At 36.4% G+C, this 21,536-nt stretch overlaps 1 protein-coding gene across 1 annotated transcript in view; it reads right to left on the reverse strand.

The window, feature by feature from the left end:
• The window catches only part of llgl1 (LLGL scribble cell polarity complex component 1), a 93,640-nt gene that overhangs the window by 28,815 nt on the left and 43,289 nt on the right, over window positions 1–21,536 (reverse strand). The window contains exons 5-10 of the mRNA XM_028814425.2: window positions 17,261–17,419; window positions 6,398–6,560; window positions 5,845–5,980; window positions 4,061–4,115; window positions 1,331–1,485; window positions 631–848 (exon numbers count right to left, since the gene is read on the reverse strand). Of these exons, the coding sequence (XP_028670258.2) occupies window positions 631–848; window positions 1,331–1,485; window positions 4,061–4,115; window positions 5,845–5,980; window positions 6,398–6,560; window positions 17,261–17,419 (886 nt within the window). The remainder of the gene's footprint in view (window positions 1–630; window positions 849–1,330; window positions 1,486–4,060; window positions 4,116–5,844; window positions 5,981–6,397; window positions 6,561–17,260; window positions 17,420–21,536) is intronic.

Consider the following 21,536-nt stretch of genomic DNA (forward strand, 5'->3'; position numbering starts at 1 on the left):
AGTTAACACTTCAACCACCATCACAGTGGTATGATGCTCTAATTCACATTACAAGTTCACACAGAAGCTTTCCTTGGATGCAAGAGATGATTGGGCTCTTAAATAACTTCAAAAAAACGGAACATGGCAAAGTAAACTGTGCTTTCTCATTACAATACAAGTTAAATAAAAACAGGGACAGCTGCCATATGTAAATACATGTTAAACCTCCCACAGAAGAAAAAAGATACAGTACGAGAGAAAAATAAAGCCAGTTAATAACCTACAAAACAAAAAAATAAATCAATGCATCTGCAAATACACAATATGACTGGATAAAGAGGCAAGGGTTTAAATTAAAAGGAAGATCTATTAGTCCTTTTTAAAGCTAGTTTTCATCTTTGATGTTTACCTACATATTTGCTGAGTATATCTCAAAAATACAGAATTCATTATTTGAAAACATGACAGACCATTTTTTGCACTTTACAATTGATAAAAAGCAAAAGGTTGTAGGTGAAGACCAAGGTCTATTCATCTGAAAATATCTTTAAAGTTTTAGGAGAACACTGACAGTAGTTACAAATCTCTACAGATGGCATGCAGAGAGCAGTAAAACCATTTGTACCTCAAGCTGAACTGTCCTCTTACCATGTGGGCTTGCTGTGGGTTCTGAACCTCTCCGGCACCAATGATTCTTTCCCAAAGCTTGGCAGGTACATTTGAGATGTGATATGAGCAGGTGATGGCAGAGGAATGGAGAGGGGCAAGATAGGGTGAGGGGATAGTGGGCCACCCAGTTGTCTGAAGGTCTATTGCCACCAGCTCCTCCTCAAGAAGAACCACAAGGGCACTCGGGTCATCAAACTCTGGTAGTATATTAAAAAAAAAAAAGCATATTCAGAAAACAAGCACAGAGCCCTACAAAGTAGCATAATAAAACACCAGAGATCATGAGAAACTGTCCAGCTGTGACTAGTAGTAAGAACACCAAAGCTTCCAATTCAAATTCTAACAGAGATATTTGAAAGACATGGCAAGGACGCTGGATGTACCATGAAATTTACCAAGATGTCAAGCCAGTTCTATAATGCATGTTGAATTCTGAGGAAACAATCTTCATTTAAATAATTTGCATTCATACTAAAGGAAAGAAAAGACAGGTAGCAGAAAAGACAGATTTGTACAGGTGGCGCAGTGGTAGTGCTGCTGCTTTGCAGTAAGGAGACTGTGGAAGATTGTGGGTCCGCTTCCCGGCCCCTCCCTGTGTGGATAGTGCTTTGAGTACTGAGAAAAGCGCTATATAAATGTAACGAATTATTATTATTATTAATATGAAGCTGCTACTTACCATCTTCAGCTGCTGTGCTATGAACTGTAAAGAAGTCGATGACACGAGAGGTGAAGTCCAGGGTCACTTGCGTCTTCTCTTGCAAGACAGTGACACAGTGCCTGTCCCCATAGCTGGCTCTGGGCATACCACCACTGAATAGGACAAATGGGCTTCTAAAGAAATAAAATGCACAGGGAACTAAAGTCCATCAAATGAATGGAAGGATATTATGTGCTAAAGTAAGCTCTCAAGCAGCACCTTAAATAATCACATACAGCATTACAACTACCCTTCTGTATGATGGATGGATTTTGTTTATTTTTTTTACAAGAGCTCAGCCTTTTCAGTTTAAGCAAAAGGTGATCAAGAAGTGACATGATTGAACTTTTTAAAATGATTAAAGGAATTAGCACAGTGAACCGAGACTGTTACTTTAAAATGGACACACTTGGAAACTTGTTAAGGGTAAATTTCACATAAACATTTGGAAGTTTCTCTTCACACAGAGAATGATAAATACTTTAAATAAGTTACAAAGAAATGTACTAAACAGTAGGATTTCAGTATCTTGAGAAAACGTGACTTGATGTCATTTTTGAATTACTAAGTGGATAGGACTAGCAAGCTTTGTTTGGCCGAATTACCTTTTCTCATCCTAATTTTTTCAATGATTTATTGCTCAATGCATGTATTACTTGTGAAGAATTTTCAAGGCCTTTCAAGTTTGGTATGTTTTGTTAACTTCCATATTGCTCTAAATGTAGACCTATTTTAATGACTTAGTTTGCTTGGAAACGTAGAAGAGGTGGTTAGTCTTTCTTCCATGATACCTTAATTACAAGCAGATGAACTTTGGCTACCAAAATGCGTGTCATCTAAGGACAACTTTTGGAACCCCAGTCCATTCAGGTAAGCCATAAAAATGGAAGTGAATTCTTATTTAACCAGTATCCCAGTTCAGGAATAAAGGGTTTATTATAATTTTCCTGTTTACATTTAACAAATCTTCAAAATTGTTTTTCTTTGCTTCAGATAAAAAAAATGCTATTAAATGCGTTGAATTTCTAAAAGAACTGAATGGTGTAGTGGGCCAAAACCCATGCTCCAGGCAGCTAATAAACTAACCTAATCTAGACTTGACACCAATTACATTGAGCTAACCTACAGCTATCAGCTGATCTAACCTGTATGTTTTGGAGATGAAAAAGGAAAGCTCAGATGAACAAAGAAGGAATGTGAAAATAGAAGCCAAGATTTAAACCTGGAAATCTTGTGCAATATGTTTTTATATACACTATAAGTGCTAATTTTAAAAAGTATATTCCAGTTATACAGTTTGTAGTACAATTCAAATATTGAGTAAACTGTTAGTCCAGTTCCTTTGCAAGAGGCAGAGCTTTGGACCTTTGACTAAAAAAGGGCATGTACTATTCGGACAGGCTGAAAGAAATGAACATCGTGAAGTCTGAAGAAGGGTGGATAAGCCAAGATCTAACTCATATCTTCAGAATTTTCCAAGAAATCAGCAATGTTGATCAAGTAGACTTACTTAAGTATGTAATTTACCATTTACTTACAAGGCAGGTAGGAACGGAAAAAAGTGTTTCTTCACACAAGGAGCTGTTCGAATCTAGAATAAACTATGGTGTCTTATAGTGGATACAGATACTGTCTGGATAAGGGCAAGACAGCCGTTAGTTATTGATGGAGTGAATGGCCACTTCTGTAAAATTTGTAAACCTTTAAAACGAGCATTCCACAGACCACAAGATGATCAATGACAAGGGATAACGTGAGGTTTTTAAAAAGTAATGAAAGTGCAAACCACTTGGACCATACGCACTTGTAAATCAAGAGCACGGGGACACAGTTGGAAACTTAAGGGTAAATTTTACAAAAACATTAGGAAGGTTTTCTTTACACAAAGAACGATAGACACTTGGAATAAGTGACCAAGTAGTGTGGTAGACAGTAAGACTTTAGGGACTTACAAAACTCGACTTGATGTTTTTTTGGAACAAACAAGTGGACAGGACTGGAGAGCTTTGTTGGGTTGAATGGCCTGTTCTCATCTAGATTGTTCTAATTTTCTAATAACAGTCTATGATCACTATGTCATCCCAAATTTCTAGCTATTTTTAAAGAGAAAAAAGGCGAACAACAGGCAGTGTGGTACGGTGGTTAAGGCTTTGGACTTCTAACCATGAGGTTGTGGGTTCAAAGCCCACCACTGAAACTGTGTAACCCTTAGCAAGTCACCCTTACCACCCACCTTTGCCACAATTGGAAAAAACAAAAGAAATGTAACCAATTGTATATCAAATGGTTTAAGTCGATTTGGATAAAAGCACTGGCTAAATAAATAAATGTAAATGATAAGAAATGTGACACATCAAAAAAGAGAATATAGACCCCATCCCACCAGTGCACTCGCATTAAAAATGTATTCTTCAGTAAAAACACCCATCTATCAGGGACCCCCCAATTTTGATGCAACAAAAGAAAGAAAGAAAAAAAAAAATCAGCACAAATTTCAGAAGCCATCAATTGTGAAGAAGTTGTTCTTCAGGTTCATATAAGCATTAGAAGCAGGAATGTGAAAAACTGTTCAGAACCGATTAATTGCAAAAATCAAATTCTTGGGAATTATACTAATGGAAACATTTTGACTTAATCCACCTCCTCTCCCTCCAGCTTTGTTGGTCATTAATGAAGGAGACCTTCTGAAAGAGTTAATCTAAGACCTACCCAGCTGAAGAGGTCCTCCAAAGAATTTTGTTGATTGCTTTGCAAGGAAAGGGACCTGTAAGACAGAAGAGGTGGTAAAAGTTATAACACCTAAGACTGTTGGTGAAAGAACAACAGATGGTATATGGCAGAAACATTTAGCAGCAGGGAAGAGGGGTTATGTGATCAGACAACATTTTTATATATCCTTACTTCTCACAAAAAAGGTAAAACTTAGCCAAGCCATTTTCTTTCCTTTACACGAGGAATGTAGAACTTGGTTACAGGAAAAGGCAGACAGTTTTCACTTATTTGAAAGTTTAGTTTTTAGAGGTTACTTCTTTATAGCTGACAACCTTGTATACATACAGTATACATGTCTTTTTTCCTTCTTCATTCTGCAGATTTAAAAGGATCCTCTTTCTCATTCTTGTCAACACTAGTTCCAACCTTAGTGATGCCTCTGCTTAGCAAGCCAATCCTTCAACTGCTATGCAGTTTTAAATGTAGGTAAGACTTTTTTTCTAGCTGCCACTAATTAGGAAAGTATGTAATAAAAGAAAAAAAAAAATCAGCCGCTTAACACTGTTTACTCACTGCTGAGCTTTTGATTTCAAATTCTCTTGTGTTCACTATTTTTCCTTGTCCACACATCTGGATTTATGTGCTTGCTTTTCAGAAATATTTTTCAGAACTATTGTTTGGTTCCTACTGCTTGTTAAAACTTTGCCTTCATTCAGGAACAAAATTACTGGTCTCTGGTTAAGAGTGTGGCTAGAAGAAATACCCACAGTAATATGTGCATGACAGGCAAAACCATTAATCTGATAACAACACAACTCATTTTGTTTGATGTTATTGCATCATTTTAACTTGTTACTTTAAACTGTTTAAAAGACCATTAAGTCATTTCTTATCAAATCAACCTTTAACATGAAAGTTCAATATCTAATTAAGTATAATAGTAGAACAATTTACATTAATCTCAAGATATTTATACTGAAAATTATGACTGAAGTCAATGGCTCAGATTCACAGCGAGTCATAGTCAAGTTTATGCTCAACATATTTTTAAACCACTGTGCTTTGTTTATTAACTTAATATATATAGCAATGTATGACTTGGTAAGTTGTAAGTTATCATCTGCACAGCATGATGACACAGTGGATAACTACTACCTGACATCTCCTGAAAATTTGGTTCAGTTCCCAGGCAATTAACATCTGTATGCAGTCTGCATATTCTTCCTTTGCCCTCTTTTTCTCCAGGGTAAAAGATATAAATATCACAGTACTTTATACTTTTAAACAGAATATAGAATTGGCTTTATATTACAGTGATTGTACTCTCACAGGAATGTTATTTTATTCAGAAAATAAAAAGCCATATATCACACATTCTATAAAAGGTGGTATTCAAAATGATAGATATAGACAAGAACCGACAAAGCAGAACTGTCCTATAAATCCTACTTAGCAAGTCTCTTTACCTTCCCCTTCATCACTCAGATTAATATTTCTTGTGTTTTCATGGATCTATAACCTTAACAGATTCAAGGTGGTGATACAGGCACTATAATAAAGCAAACAAATCTCACCTGTCTAAACCTGTTGTAATTCAAAAATCCAAAAGCCTCACAAACAGGTCCAGGCCTACAGAATTCACACCAATCCACTAGGAAATGTACTAACTCAATGAAAGTAAGTGGAACTGCAAACCACATTTAATGACAGCTCACTGCACATCAAGCAAACATACTTTTACTCTTGTTAATACAGACGGTTTGAAAAACCGAGCACTTTACCGTATGGTATGATAGAGGTGGCAGGCTGATATGTCATTGAGCTGCCACTGCTAGTGGACCACACCATGTATCCTCCATCACTGTGAGAGCTCACAAAATTCTTTGCACTGCGTTCCCAACTGAGGCTTTCCAGTTGCTACAGGGAAGAAAAGTAAATTATGCACAAGAAAAGTTGGCAAAGCAGCAAAAAAAGAACAATAAAATCGGAAAAGAGAAACAACTGACTAAAACAACACAGCATGCATGTAAGTACAACTTTGAAAAAGATGGAAGCAAAGTGCTTGTGCCTAACAGATTAAGAGAAACCCACATTTCTAAATTTACTAATTTCTGCTTAACCCTATGTTCTTTATCCCAGACAGCCTAGTTCCACTTATTCTTCATAGCTTGTAATCTGATTGAAGGAAGAACTTTTTATTTATTTGGATGGCAGCACAGAACAAGTAACCCATTATCTTCAACATGTGACCAATATTTAGGTAATGTGGCTCATGGCAGCAATACATCTTACACTTGTTTCTCCTAAACCAACATGAAATACATATATAGATACCTGATTTCCCAAGAAGTGACTGTCCACCACTCTGGTGCTGTGGTCCCACAGAACTACGAGGCCTCTGCTATAACCAATAAGAATCTTGTCTGGGCTCAGAGGGTGTTCCTGTAGTGACTCAACTGGTCCCAAAGCTTTGCCACATTTATAATCATCTGGAACACTGAATTGGAAAAAGGAAATAATTAAAATTAAAGGTCTGGCCAAACATGATAGCAGTGATGAACAACTTTGGTCATGTAGGGCCCAAATGTTTTTTTTAATTTATTTATTTATTTTTTTTAAAATCGAGTAGAGTCTTAATCTGAGTCAGATTCAGGCCTGGTATTAAATGAATCACTTAATAACCTGTTTTCATGTAATTCATGCATATAAAAGTAACTTTTCTAAAACTGTGTGGTGATGTGAACCATTTGATTACATGACCACATACAATTAGAAACTATTTACAGGATTAAACACTTTTGTGAGAATGACAACTTGGCAAAGGATAGCTATAAAAGGGAACATTGGCATCCATGCCTGTCGGTTACCTGCTTTAAACCACACAAGTCTGGGATTTGAAACCACAAAAAAAAAAAAAAAAAAAAAAAAAAAAAAAGATTTTGAAAAGAGTAAAAAGAAGAAAGATCATGCCATTCATTACTGTGAATAAAAGGATTGCTTAAAAAAGAAAAGCTAATTACTCATTGATAGGTATGCATTTACCACTAAATTATGGTACAGGATCACAGGTGCCCCTCAATGATTTAAGGCAGTGGTTCTCCCAACTCCTGTCCTGGGGAGTCACGGTGGCTGCAGGTTTTTGTTATAGCCAGATTCACAATCAGTGATGATATATGATGACAACTGATCTCATTTAGTTAGCTGTTTTTTTTTTTTCTCTTCCCTTAGCCTGCATTCAGATAAGCATAGTAGTATGATGTTTGTATTTTTAAGACATTTGTGTTTTTGCTATAGCTTTGAATGCTTAACTCTCTTTTGTTGTTTTCCTATTACAGTATTGTGTTTTTTCTTTGTAGTTTACTCCCTTCATTGTATTCTAATAATGACAATTAAAATCAAGTAGAACAGACACCTGGGCAAACAACATTCCACTAATTTAGTAAATATTGGATTAAATAAAACAGAACACCTGGAAAAGCAGAATGAAAATCAGGATGAACACACAGGGGATTGTAAAAAAGTTAAACATATGCAATTAAACAAACAAAGAAAACCAAACTACAGTACCCCCTAGTATATTTCGGAAAAAAAACAAAAAAAAAACAAAAACTTAGTCATGTAATTTTTTGAATAAGTGATCTGCCATTTTGTCGAAAAGAATTTAGCTGGATGTACTTTATTGATGCCTTTGAGAATTTTCAAGTCCTAAATTAGCTCTCCACAAAGCCCACACTGCTCAAGACTAAACAGGTTTAATCATTCGAACCTGTCAGAGTAATAATAATAATTCATTACATTTATATAGCGCTTTTCTCAGTACTCAAAGCACTATCCACACAGGGAGGAACTGGGAAGCGAACCCACAATCTTCTACAGTCTCCTTACTGCAAAGCAGCAGCACTACCACTGTGCCACCTTGCTCTCCTTTGCATGGTTTCAAGTGCTGCTATGTCTTTTTTGTAGCAGTCACTAAAACTACACCTTGTACTCCAGATTCTGTCTCACTAGTGCATTATAAAGTCTGAGCATAATGTCCCTTGATTTACTGTATATTCAACAGTTTTTATGATACAACCTAACATTCTGTCTTTTGTCTCTGCACAGTGCATAGATAAGAATTGTGACAGCATAAATCATTAATTCATTTTTGGAAATTTTCTTGTAGGACACGGTCTATCATCTTATATTTATAATTGAGTTTCCTTTTGGCCATGTAAAGCACTTTGGACTTTTCTATGTTAAGCTGTATTTTCCAAGAGGTTCCCACTTCTGAAGCTCAAGTGTATTGAATTATCTTTGTTGCCTCCTCAGTATCTGTTGTTATCCCTTCAATTTTAATATCATCTGCAAATTTCAGAAGTTTAGTAACTATACCAGAATCCAAGTCATTAATATAAATTAGAAAAAGTAGCTGTCCAAGGAGAGACCCCTGAGGGACTTTCTAATGTTGCGATCATTTGCACCTATTTGGGTGTGCCTCATTCTACTTTAAGGCATTTAATGAAATACTAGTAACTTTTTTTCACACAACAAAAATTGCAATTCTGTTGATTTAAAAATAGTCAAAACATATACAGTACATGTTGTACTGATTGTTAACTTAAACAACTTTATCTATTAATATTGTTAAAATGACACTAATACCCTAGTGTCCAAAACATAAACTAAGGCAAACATTTTCGTGGGGTGTACTAACCATTTACTTACCACTATACTTGTGGATTCAAACTCAGTTTCCAACATGTATACTTTGCATTAATCATGCCAGATATAAATGCTACACACAAAGTTTTCCAAAATAAAGATAAGAAAAATAAGAGTGAAATTAGACAAATATATTTAGGCTGCTACACTCATCGTTCTAAAATTCCTATAAATTACACTATTAGGTAAGACATAAGTCAAAAGAAAGAGTAAGCTGGAACCACTAAACAAAATAAGACATTTTTAAGGAAGGGTTCCTCTTGGGGAAAAAAAACAAAAAAAAAACAAAACTGTATAAATCCTGATGAACTCGGATATATGACCACCTTGAAAATGATCTCTAAAAAAATTTTAGACTTGACTCCTACAGCATTTGTACAATCCAAATACAAAGCTCTTTCCTTTTTTCTGAGCCACATTTGTCCATTTTAGGATTAAGGCAGATCTTGGTGGGATGATACTTTACAACAGAGGTAGGTATGAACTCAGCACAACTTTTCAGAGAAGGATCTATTAGTTCTTTTATAAATGCTTAAATGGACAGAGAGATACATCACATTTTCCTGTAAACATTTTACATGGATAACTGTTAGCTTGGGAAACAAACATTTTTGTTTGTTTTTCTGTAAAAAGCTTTTAGCCTTTAAAAAGCACAGTAAGAGAAAAAACAGACATTTCAAAAAGACTGCTTATGAAGTCAATTTTGATATAGCATTGAACTAGGATGCAATTGATTACATTGATAAAAAAAATAAAATCTATACCAACCCCAGGTATACACACAGGCTATGGGAATTTAGTGAGTTTCTAATTATCTTATCATGCAACTCTCTGGGACTTGAGAATAAGCTGAAATACCTAAAGAAAACATATTGAGAAATATCATGCAAACTCCAGTCTTGTGGAATTTCACCCATTAATCCGTCTCTATCCAGTGTGAGGGTTGTACGAACTATAGCAAACCATTTCCATCCAACGGTTTGCTTATAGACATACTCCCACACTCATCATACAAGGTCAATCAATTAAGCTAACACAAATGTTTGAAATGCAGGAGGAAATCCATATGGACCCAAACAGAAAGTGGAAACTCCAAACCAAACATGACCAGGCCTTTAACTGAAACCAGCTTCTCAAAAGCTGCGAGACTGCAGTGCTAACAGCTGCCTACCATGCTGCATACTTAGATATTTAATAAATGACGGGGTTCATTTTGCACTGCTTTGGCCATATAAGAAATGGCAGTGGATACAATTTGATCAAATTTCAAGATATTTAGGAATTTAACATTAGGCAACTTGTCATGATTGAGAGATTGCAAAATATACAGCCTTTTCGCCCCAAACTACCACATCTACATATTACAGATCATCTTTGTTGTGCCCTTTCACCTTTGCATCACTAGTGGCAAGCAAATGATATAGAACTGTATTATTACTGTAATAGTTGATACGTTCTTTACAAAAAACACATAAAAAGGCAGCATCATAAAAACTATCATTTTCTAATGTCAAATGCTATTTATTATGTTATGTATTCAGTAGAAAAAGAGAAATTAATATTCACAACCAAAATGATTACACTGAACCTAGTAAAACAACAGGAAATGCCAACTCCACATGCTAGAATGCAGAGTGTGGAGCAAAGCAGTGGAGCAAAGGAATAATCTAGATTTTTCACTTTTCAGGTTATGCTAATTTACTTCATCGTTTGCATTCAGCCATTGGCTTGAGGGGAAATAGGGAAACAAAGTCTTACTCCCAAAAGAATAATGCATAAGGCAATGAACTACCTGCAAGAGCCAACAGGCTAAAGCAAAGAACACTCACACACACATACCCACACTCAAATAATTCTGAGAAGGTAGTTAACATAATTTGCTTATCTGAAAAATAAAAGATTAAGCCATCAAATGAAAAAAGCAAGACAATTTCAAAAAAAAAAAAAAAAAAAAATAGCTAAGCCTGGACAGGAACTCGGATACTAGAAGCCGTTAAGCAGTAATGCTTACACTTACACAACTGTGCTGCTCAATTTTAAGTTTTACTTATTGGAATCAACATGCAAACCTTTTGTTCATTTGTCTCTTTACTAGGTTTCAAAGATTTAAAAAAAACACACCACATGTTGAGATTCACATTAAAAGTGGCAATTTGTGAGGTTCATCTTTCTTCTTCTTTTTTTTTTTTTTTTAAATATTATTACAAGTAACTGAATATTCATTACCTGTTGTAAAAACTGTTGCTGGTTCTGTCAAAAATCACAGCTTTGTTTAAAGCTACAATTCATAGACAGGTTATGTCCTTGGTCGAATCAACACATTAAAACAGCCTCCAAACATCATCCAGATTAATTTCAATACTAAAATGGCAAAGGTCAGTGCTCCAATGCAATATAGAAGCGGTTATGGGGCAGCCATTAGATGAAGATAAAAGTTCACATGGCAGTCCTTCGCATTATTTATTCCTGCTTTAGCCATCAATGTCAATGGATGAATAGCAATAGTAGTAGTAATAGTGCCAATGAATAGTAATCTGAAAGCTGCCCATACCTCACACAAACCCATGCTTCAACCGAACATATATAAATGGGGTCTCTCTACCACCCTGTTCGAACAGACACCCCTACAGATTCTCAAGAGGTATCATTCTTAGTCCTATTAAAAACAAGTCAACAAATGATTATACTGTATATGATACATAGACAAGTGCCTCTAAGTTATACAAAGAATACACCTGCAACAAATGTCTGGTTCATCATTATTGCTTTATTGCTTATTAAAAATATCAGGCTTGTTACAGTATAAATATGCAGTGATTTACAACTATTATAAAAGGAAAGGAAAAAAAAAACACAACTCTGCATCAACAACTAAATTGTTGCACTCTTAGCTGCTTTAAAACACTATATGTAAATGGTGTTGTCCATAGATACTAATTTTTAAAATAAAGGCCTAATTGCCAGTGGCACAGTGGTAGCGCTGCTGCCTCGCAGAAAGGAGACCTGGGTTCGCTTCCCAGGTCCTTCCTGTGTGGAGTTTGCATGTTCTCCCCGTGTCTGCATGGGTTTGCTCTGGGTGCTCCAGTTTGCTCCCACAGTCCAAAGACATGCAGGTTTAGGTGCATTGGTAATCCTAAATTGTCCCTAGTGTGTGTGCCTGATGCCTTGCCCAGGATTTGTTCCTGCCTTGCGCCCTGTGATGGCTGGGATTGACTCCAGCTGACCCCCGTGACCCTGTGTTGGGATATAGTGGGTTGGAAAATGACTGACTGACTAATTGCCCGAAGTTTTATAAAACTTATAACGGAAGGTTGCCGGTTCGAATCCCGTAAATGCCAACAGGGACTCTGCTCTGTTGGGCCCTTGAGCAAGGCCCTTAACCTGCAACTGCTGAGCACTTTGAGTAGTGAGAAAAGCGCTATATAAATGCAAAGAATTATTATAGAATTACTGTGGCAATTCCATTGTGAAAGAAAATCTGCACCTTGGAGAATATAGAATTTAATTTTTCTACATAAAGCATTGTTTTATGCCATATTGTATACACTATATAGATTTTACTGTTAATACCCAAATGTAAAAGGGCATTAGGAATAAGAAGAATAAAATTTAAAACTGATTAGCTGAATACACTTTTTTGCCCTGTTCAAATGAATCCTCCTAAATCATAGTTTACATTATTTTTGTATGGCCTCGTTATCAATGGATCTACAAATTCCATTCAAACAGAAAGTTGAACAGGTTGAGATCCCAGCATTAGCATTAACTACATCCACAAACTGAATAGGAGACCTCCTCCTTGTAATATACTTGTATTTAATTGTACTGTCAGTGTCAGAATTAACTAATAACTGGATGTCAAGAAAAACACTTACTGCAATTATATCAAAGCAATGAGAGAACTGCAATTTGATCAAACGTGATGGGGTATGGAATTGACTGGCAAAAGCCAGGAGTCAAACTCAGTGCTAAGAAATTATAATTGAGGCTTAATGCAACATGTCTAGCTGAATCATAGTGGTGGGAATAAAGACAGCAAAAGATATCATAATTTGACATTACCAGGAAACTTTAAGGGAGCCAACTTAGCCAATAACTCCCTGTGAAAAGTTTTTTTGTAGGGAGAAACAAACACATGTAAGACCCTGAATGTTGCAAAATAGAATCACTTCAGGCAAAAAAGCACAAACTCTTGAGGAATCTCCTACAAACTGGATTCAAAACATTTTATCAACTGGATTGCAATCACTTTCTGGCCAGTTTAAAAAGAGCATCTTTTTTTCATGCATCCACTCATACAATAGTTGTTCTACAGAAATGCCCTACAGAAAAATAAATCATGCAAATGCAATCATTCTTTAGATCAGTACATAACTGTAGTCAGTGTCACGGCGATGTCATGAAGTGTGGTACTGGGGAGTGTGGATATGATTTGCACTGTGCCTCCCCTATTGGGATACTTGGCAGCAGTAGATGAGGTACCCCTAGTCCAGAGAGAATAAAATAAAACACAAATATAAGAATAAAGTGAACCACTCACAATGTTATCACACAGTATAAAATAACTGAATGAAGGAAAAAAAAAAAAATTACACAAAAGGTATATTATATATACTTCATTGACAATGGAATTTACAATAGGAATTTTTACAATTTTATTTTATTTTTTTTTTTAAAACAAGACTTTTGAAAAAAGCTGTGATTCCCTTTGGTCCGCTTCATACCTAATTTTAATCTTTAAAACTACCTGCTCGAGCACTTGTATAAAACTACAGAATTAACTACAGTTAAACTCAAGTCATATTAACTCTCCAGCATAACCCAGTTGGTGGTCTCATAATAAATATTCATATGTGTAATGCACTCCTATAGACTATTTAAATTCTACAGAAAAACTCTTGACACATAAGCCTTAAACCCACTTGCATTAATTTTACACTACAATAACTCAACTTCAATGCAACATATTAAATGGCAATTACAAATCTGAGAGCCAATGGTCTACTAAAGAATCTGAACATGGGGCAGTTCTTTAAATTTAATTGCTTTCTCCAGAAACAAATAAAACTAATAAAAAGAACAACAAAGAGAAACAGTCACACACTTTGCACTTCAGTGGAAGACAGAATAACAAAACGCATTGTAATTATCCAAAAACATATTAGTACTCTAAGTTTGCTCTTGCACACAAAATTATATTATTCACATAATAAGTAAACTATGCATTATTTTCCTTTGTAATTATGGCTCTAGTAGATTTAGATCAGCAGGGAAGTGTTTGGCTAGCTTTCCCCGAGCTCAAATTCCATACAGTAACAACAAAAACACTGATCTCTGCTTAAAGGAAAGCAGATATCCTTTTTATTAGCTCTCAAACAACAAGGGACAGCAAGACTTTGGTGTCATTTTGTTCAGCCCTCCATGCAGAATTATTCCCTTCACCCCTTGCAGATCTTGCTGAAACCCCAGAGTGTCTTCTCCAAATAACCAGCAAATTTTACAGCTGGGCTCAATTTAGCATTTCAGTAATCGAGCTAGAAGAATCTATGGCAATATCTTGTGCATACAATATGCAGATATTTTTCGCAGACCATATAAATTTGTGATCTTCACCCAAGCTTCACATAAAAGCTTAGGCATAACTTTAAAACCAACCCCACTAAACCTTCAATGAAGGTGAAAATAAACATCACCAAATAAACAACCCGATCAATACATATTCTAACACCCCTTTTTCAGCTATAGACTGACACAATCCACGGCTTATACAACATTATGAAGCAAGCAAGGACTAAATATTGCTGGACTGCTATTCCCTACAGATCACACTCAGTCACCTACACACAAATACACACATAACCAGAATGGTTCAGAGTCTTCATATAATCCTACTGGCATACAGTTGGGTCCGTAAGTATTTGGACAGTAACAATTTTCATAATTTTGGTTCTATACACCACCAAAATGGATTTGAAATAAAGAAACAATTACATGATTGTAGTATAGGCTTTCAGCATTAACTCAAAGGGGTTAACAGAAATACAGCATAAGCCATTTAGGAATGACAGCCATTTTTAAACATGGTCCCCTTTTTTTCAGGTGCTCTAAAATATTCTCATGTGAGCACAGGGAGAACGTGCAAACTCCAAATTGCTTCAGGGACTGAACGCAGTCTTGGCCAGTTTCACATTATTATATTAAGGCAGTGCCCCATTAACTAAGAAATAGTTAAAAAATGCCACTTATTTTAATGCTTGACAAAATGACACAACCAAAATTAAGTGGATTAAAGACAAGGCATAAACAACATTATAAAAAGGTAAGAAAGCATAGACTTGAATAACTTCTTGAAGAAGAGAGAACATATGTTAACATAACCTCTAGAACGCTTATTCACACAATTTATCTGAGGCTCTGAAGTGCTTATTATTCATGAGGTTAAATAACAGAGACAAACACACAATCAAAAGCATATGCAGAAAAACGTGTCAAGAGGGTGTTTTATTTGTATTTTGTTCTACAAAGGGCTGGGTGTGGCTCTTCCTCCCACACATGTTAGAAAGGTGATCAGCTGCACGCCCTGAGCCATACATTAAGGAACAGGCAAGACAGGCGCAGCTGGACCCCCTGAAGAAAGCCTCATCTATCCTTCCTATCCGTTTGGGAAAACAGCAGGACCTGGCAGCTTCACAACAGAAAGCTAGAGGAAAAATGAACAACAGTGCCAGAAAGAAAATAAAACATCCCTGCATTCACAGTGAATTAATACAGACATGAAACTGGACCTGAGCCACAATGTAGGGTTGGGAAGGGGCTGTCTTGCCTCAAAAATTCATTTTATGAGATTTTGGAAAAACCCCAATGGGCTCTTTTCTCAGAGTTTACAAGGAGAAAAACAGCTTTAAAACATCTCAAAAATGAGACTAAACCCACTTCAACAAGCTTCTTTGCTCTTGTGTAGTTACTGTCCAACACGCTCCATCACTTACAACTCTAGCATCTAGCCTGGTGCTAGAAGCATCATGGTTTGGGGGATTTCCTGGCACACTTTACACCTTGTAAGACGAGATGAGCACCACCAGAATGCCAGAGAGCACTTCAGCATTAATGCTGACCCCATGCAGCCCTTCAGGACCACAGTCTGTTTTTTTCCAAGCCAATACTTCCTGCAGTATAATGCACCATGACACAAACCACACTTTATCTCAAAATGTTTCCACATACATGACAAGTAGACTTCCTTGTTCAACCTGAAAGAAGCAATGAGGACAAAGGTGAGGAAGGTGGAAATGCTGCATTACTGAAGAGCAGAGATGCGGAAGTGCTCCAGAAATCCTGCCTTGCAGAGTTGGGGTTGCTTGTTGTTTAGTTAAACCATGTAGGCAATGAGATGTTTATTTTGTATTTTGGTCTTCCCTTTCTAATCACTTCCCTGCACTATTAATTTGATTAAACCACCACCCATGCTTGTTCATCTTTGGCTTCACTGTCGTTCGTTACTCTGGAGTCAGGGACAATTTGGGAACATCTTATTTTGGTTAGTTATATTATATACATACATACTGTATATACACACAATGACATATTATATATGTAAAGCTACAAGTCGCTGAATGACTCATTGATCAGAAAACCAAAAGAAACACTTCACCGATGCATCAATGTCATAGCCCAGAGGCCAGGAAACTATAACTCAGTGACAATGTAACTAGACATAGTCTAAAAATATTCTGGTCCATGGTAGCTATAGAATGGTGTAGATGGTAGCATGTCTGACAGTAATTCAGTGGCATCATCTCACCTGTATCCCTTTCACCACCTTATCTGTGTTTAATATACAAACACACATGCAGAAGAATAACAATCAACACTATATACGTCTTAAGTAATCATTTGAATTTTTTACTGCCATTTCATTATTCTGGAATTTAAAATGTATTATTACCAGTGTAATCAGAATTCAGAACCATTGTTATCTATATTTAGCCTGCATTGTTTTTTATCAGTTTAAATATCTAATTTATTCCCATACAACTGCTTTGCTAAGAGGTTAATATTATCACTTCAGTTCACGAGTATGTGATTAGTATTGTATACAGTTCCCTACAAATTGTATGTACTTCAATGATAACCGTGTTATCCATTCTACAAGAAAACCAAAATGGCCTCATTTACTGCTACTATTATATAAAACATTATGAAAACAAATCAAATCCCAGAAGCTTCATCATGGCATCTCATGAAAAACACGAACAGCACATTACCATGAATAGAAGGGAAGTCTTTAGTTTATACACCTGCTAGTCCTTGCACACCATCCCATATATCTTTCAATACAGATCAACAAGTAGAATATTGTTTTATGTGATAACTTCTCAGATAACAGGTTAGTACTGAACCAGTAACCAGCATTACTTTACGTTTTAAGGTGGTGAGGGGGAAAAAAACAAAACAGTTCAAAGCTCAGAAATCATAACTTGTGTGCAACTCTACCTTTGCATGATCTCATCTTGAAAGAGGGATTGATTTTCCAACAGCATCATACTAGGCAAGTCCAAGAAGTACACTCCTCCACCTTCTGTCCCCACACAGGCCATATCACAGCTCTCCTTCAACAGGATCACTGTGACTCGAGTCATGGAGGCTGGAGTGCTAGAAGACAGAGAAAATTAATTAAATTGAGAATTTTTTATCCATCCAATATACCATATTAATATTGCACCTTTCACAGTCTCCAGCACCAATGTGCAATTCAAGGTGAAACCTGCATCATACATCTAGGAAAGCATCTGAAGAAAACAAAACCATGAGTGGCAAGGGGAAGAAAAAAACATTACAGATGAATATAAGCATGTCTGTATCACACTGCAAAAGTGAAAAGATGAGGTTTCTAGCTGGAGTGACTGAGATTTGTAGTCCTGCATTCATTTATGTGAAATGGCAGGAATCAGAAATACAGTACAACATTTGTGCAAGAAATAGATCTTGGTACAAGTTGTGGTGCCCTGCTGATTTAAAGTTAAAGTTAGAATGGAGGACTGGAAAAGTTGTACTTGCGAGCAAAATTTCAGAGAATGAGGATTCTGGCGGGAAACTCACACATTCAAATAGGACTGAAATTAAATGTGCACAGACTAAAACATGGTCAGTGTTTCATGAGGAGATCTTCAGGAAAATAGAAGAACACTAACAACTGCATTTTAGGTTTTCCTCATGAAAATAAGCTAGCAAACACTTGCTGCCATCCTTCACCTGCCATGCAGTTTTACTTAGGATGAGCTATTGTTAAAATTAGTACAAGCGAAGAGAAGCAAAGCAGTGGAGCTGGTGGGACGGCCTAGGAGTACTACACCAAAGGGTTTCCCCTGTACCACAGAAACCATTGTTGGTGTTCCTGACCATAAAATGCAGCACTGCCCACCAGCACATCACAGATTTCAGCAACCTCTGCTTTGCTTTACAAAGTCCTGCAGCTTGCTGAGACCTCGCTCCTAAATTTCTGGAGGTCACCTTTGAACTCCTGGCGTTTACCCAGAAAGCTATCCTGCTGACATTACCTTATGGGTGTTCTCACACAATTATATATTGATTCAGCTGTTTAAGCAGTAGGTACTTCAATACAAGGAATCTAAGGGTTACGATCAAAGGGAAACTGGCTGAAAAATGCCAAAAGGAACACTGTGATTGACAGCAAAAGGATTGAGAACACATGGTAGTACATGGAGAAGTTGCAAAGTGGGTTTAAAAAAAAACAAATCAGGCAATTATGTAGACTGTGAAAAAACTGAAGTAGAAGATTCCTGAAAGAGCAGTGTTGTAGATGAGAAAGTGGTAAAGCAGCAGGCCAAAATTTGGTGGTATCAGAAATAAAAGCAGCTGAACCTCTCCAAAATGAATAGCCCAGCACACTATGCAAATGGATTGTAAGAGAGGGGAAAAAAAAGAAAAAAACCAAACACACACACACACACAAAATACTGACACCCCTGTATCAAGAAATCTTATTCAGTGTCCAGGGAATGGACTTGAATTCTAGAGAAAAGATGAGATTGGATGAAAGTTACTTAAATATATTGTAGTTTCTTATGTGGGAGTGGAACAATAACACATTTGTACTGAAGCAAATGCATGACAAACATTGCGAGAAGGGAAAAAAATAGAAATTGGCTGCATTTGGAGATCTCTGCATTGAGAGAGTCAGTTTTGGCTAAGTTTGTCTCTCAGTATTAAGAACAGCAATCAGGATAGCAGATGGGGATAGTGACAGATTTAGGGTGTAAAAGGAGTTGTCAGAGATCTGTTCAGTCAATTGTCATTTGACAGTGATGGAAACATGGCTGCCAAGGGAGTTACTGCATTGAGATTCTGTAATGATGGAAAACAGAAAAGCAGAAGGAGAAATCACTGAAAAGAAAAGTGGTATAGCAGAAACGACAAAGGTAACTGCTGGAATGGACTGAAGTGATGATAAAGAATAATAAAAGGTATGAATTATTTTCAGTGCACCGGCTACTGGGTGGAACACATGACTATTATTTGCCAAGAAGTGCATGAGAAGAGTATAAGATAATGATGAAGCAGGTAACCCAAGTGCAAATGGAGTTATTTTTGTGAAAGTAAGGAAGTGCTACTACTTAGAGGACATGCTAAAGGTAGATGGAGATGCAATGCAAAACTGCATGTTAAAGTAAGGAAACATGTCCCAAATGCTTCTTTAATATATACTGTACCTTTAAAATCAGTATTAATGTAATAATATAGTTTAGCATTGAAAGGAAATGTTTGGGCTAACTTTTTAAGTTGCGTTGGAGTGAGAATTGGATCATAAAGGCAAAATATAGTGCAAAGAAAAAAAAGAGTAATATTGTTAATGAAAAATAGAAAAAAAAATCAAAAGCCATTGACACACACATGCAAGTAGGAGGCAGCTGAAGGGTTTAAGTAATGGTAATACCACATCCGACCAGGGGGCGGCAGGGTGCACTAACTGTCTTTCTCCGTTCCCTGCTGACAATTCCACAGAAATCTTTCCGGGTCTGGCCCCCTCGATGACGTCACTTCCGGGTCTGGCCCCCTCAATGACGTCACTTCCTAAATGGGCCTTTAAAGCCGCCATCTTACCACCAAGAAATCAGTTCTGTTTTGGACTCAGTATTGCGAACATCGCTGTCAACTTAAAAAACAGCCAGGGATATTATACGGGTGGCTGCTCCAGACCTTTTTATGATGTCTGATATGTGTTTTTAATCACACCATGTAATGAGGAGGAAGAAAGCGAAGGTAATTAGAAAAATACAGAGCTAACGAGAGGGAATGAATAGGTGAACGCCTATATAGTGAAGAGAGCAAAAGAGAAGGTAAAAGTGATGACAGACGGCATGAAGAGAAAAGCATATCACTCCCCATAATCACTCCCAAAGTCAGCAGAAAGCAGACACTTCTGGGGGATGTCTGGTTAATCTCTATAAACCATGGGACTGAGTAGCAAAAAAAGGGCTGCCTATTATAACAACCTTCCTGCATTCGAGATTATCTTTTGAATAAGATTACTAAAAACTATAAAACTGTAATAGAGGAAAATCTCAAACAACTAATGTGTCATTAGTAAAACCTGCTATACTGAGTAAAACACTCAACAAGTAGTAAATAATCAACCATTATTTGCAATATTTGAAATATTTTGTGATTCACCTGTTGGTTTTAACATTTTTGATTTATTAGAGCATAGGATAATTGACTAAATAATTTATTTCATTGGCTGATAATTACATATCTCCAAAGCTCGTCCAAGTTTCATGATAATTGTTTCAATGTTGAAGGTAGCTCTTGTAAAAATTCCCCAAGCCTTTGAAAGCTTAACTTGGAGTGATGAGATTTTTCTGAATACATAGTTTTTACGGCTTATAATAATAAATTACTTTTTTACATTTTCAAATTCTTTCGTAAAGTATAATATCAGTATTAGAACTCACACCTATACCTTTTACCCATATTGACAACTTATTGAATGAAACGTATTGAAACTTAGGATCATCATGTAGACTTTTTACACACATGAAACCAACGATGACATTGGGGGAGGCAATAACCACAAATTGACATTTTACATTAAAACCAATCAGCAAGGTTACTACCAGTGTCACTGGCAAAGTGCTCTGTAATTTACCAACTCAGAATTAGACACCTTAAAAGGACACTTATAAAACCAGTTGTGGTGGTGGTGATGTTTATCATGAAACATTCCGTCCCATTATTTAACATTATCTCTCTCAGCTCCACATAACAAGATGAGTAACAGATTAATAAAATAGATCTCCACATGATTAACTGATTTCAAAGAGACTCAAATGACATTCTTGATAAACAAGCAATCCACCAGAATGGAAGACAAACATTTTCACCCCTTCCAAAACCACCTTTGCAGCAGCAATGAACAATTGGCACTGAAAAGTGGCTAAAGAGTGGGTTAAGAGTTGCAAATGTACAGAATAAATGCAGCCCATTCACTTATCAAAGCAACATAAAATTGGATTCAAACCAAGTAAAGCAGTTGTCTGTGACATACATTTCACAACAGCTAATGTATTTTTTAGACAAGGTTACAACACCAAAATCATGATGTCACTCACCAAACTACAACATCCAATGACAACATATATACGTTGAAAACACAAGCCCTTATCTCATTGTTTCACAGAGTGAAAGGAGCCTTCACTAGGTCTGTATTTAGAGGAGAGGATACATTGACAACTGGCAACAACTGTGAAGA

This window comes from Erpetoichthys calabaricus, chromosome 11, assembly GCF_900747795.2.
Source record: "Erpetoichthys calabaricus chromosome 11, fErpCal1.3, whole genome shotgun sequence".
Lineage (NCBI taxonomy): Eukaryota > Metazoa > Chordata > Cladistia > Polypteriformes > Polypteridae > Erpetoichthys > Erpetoichthys calabaricus.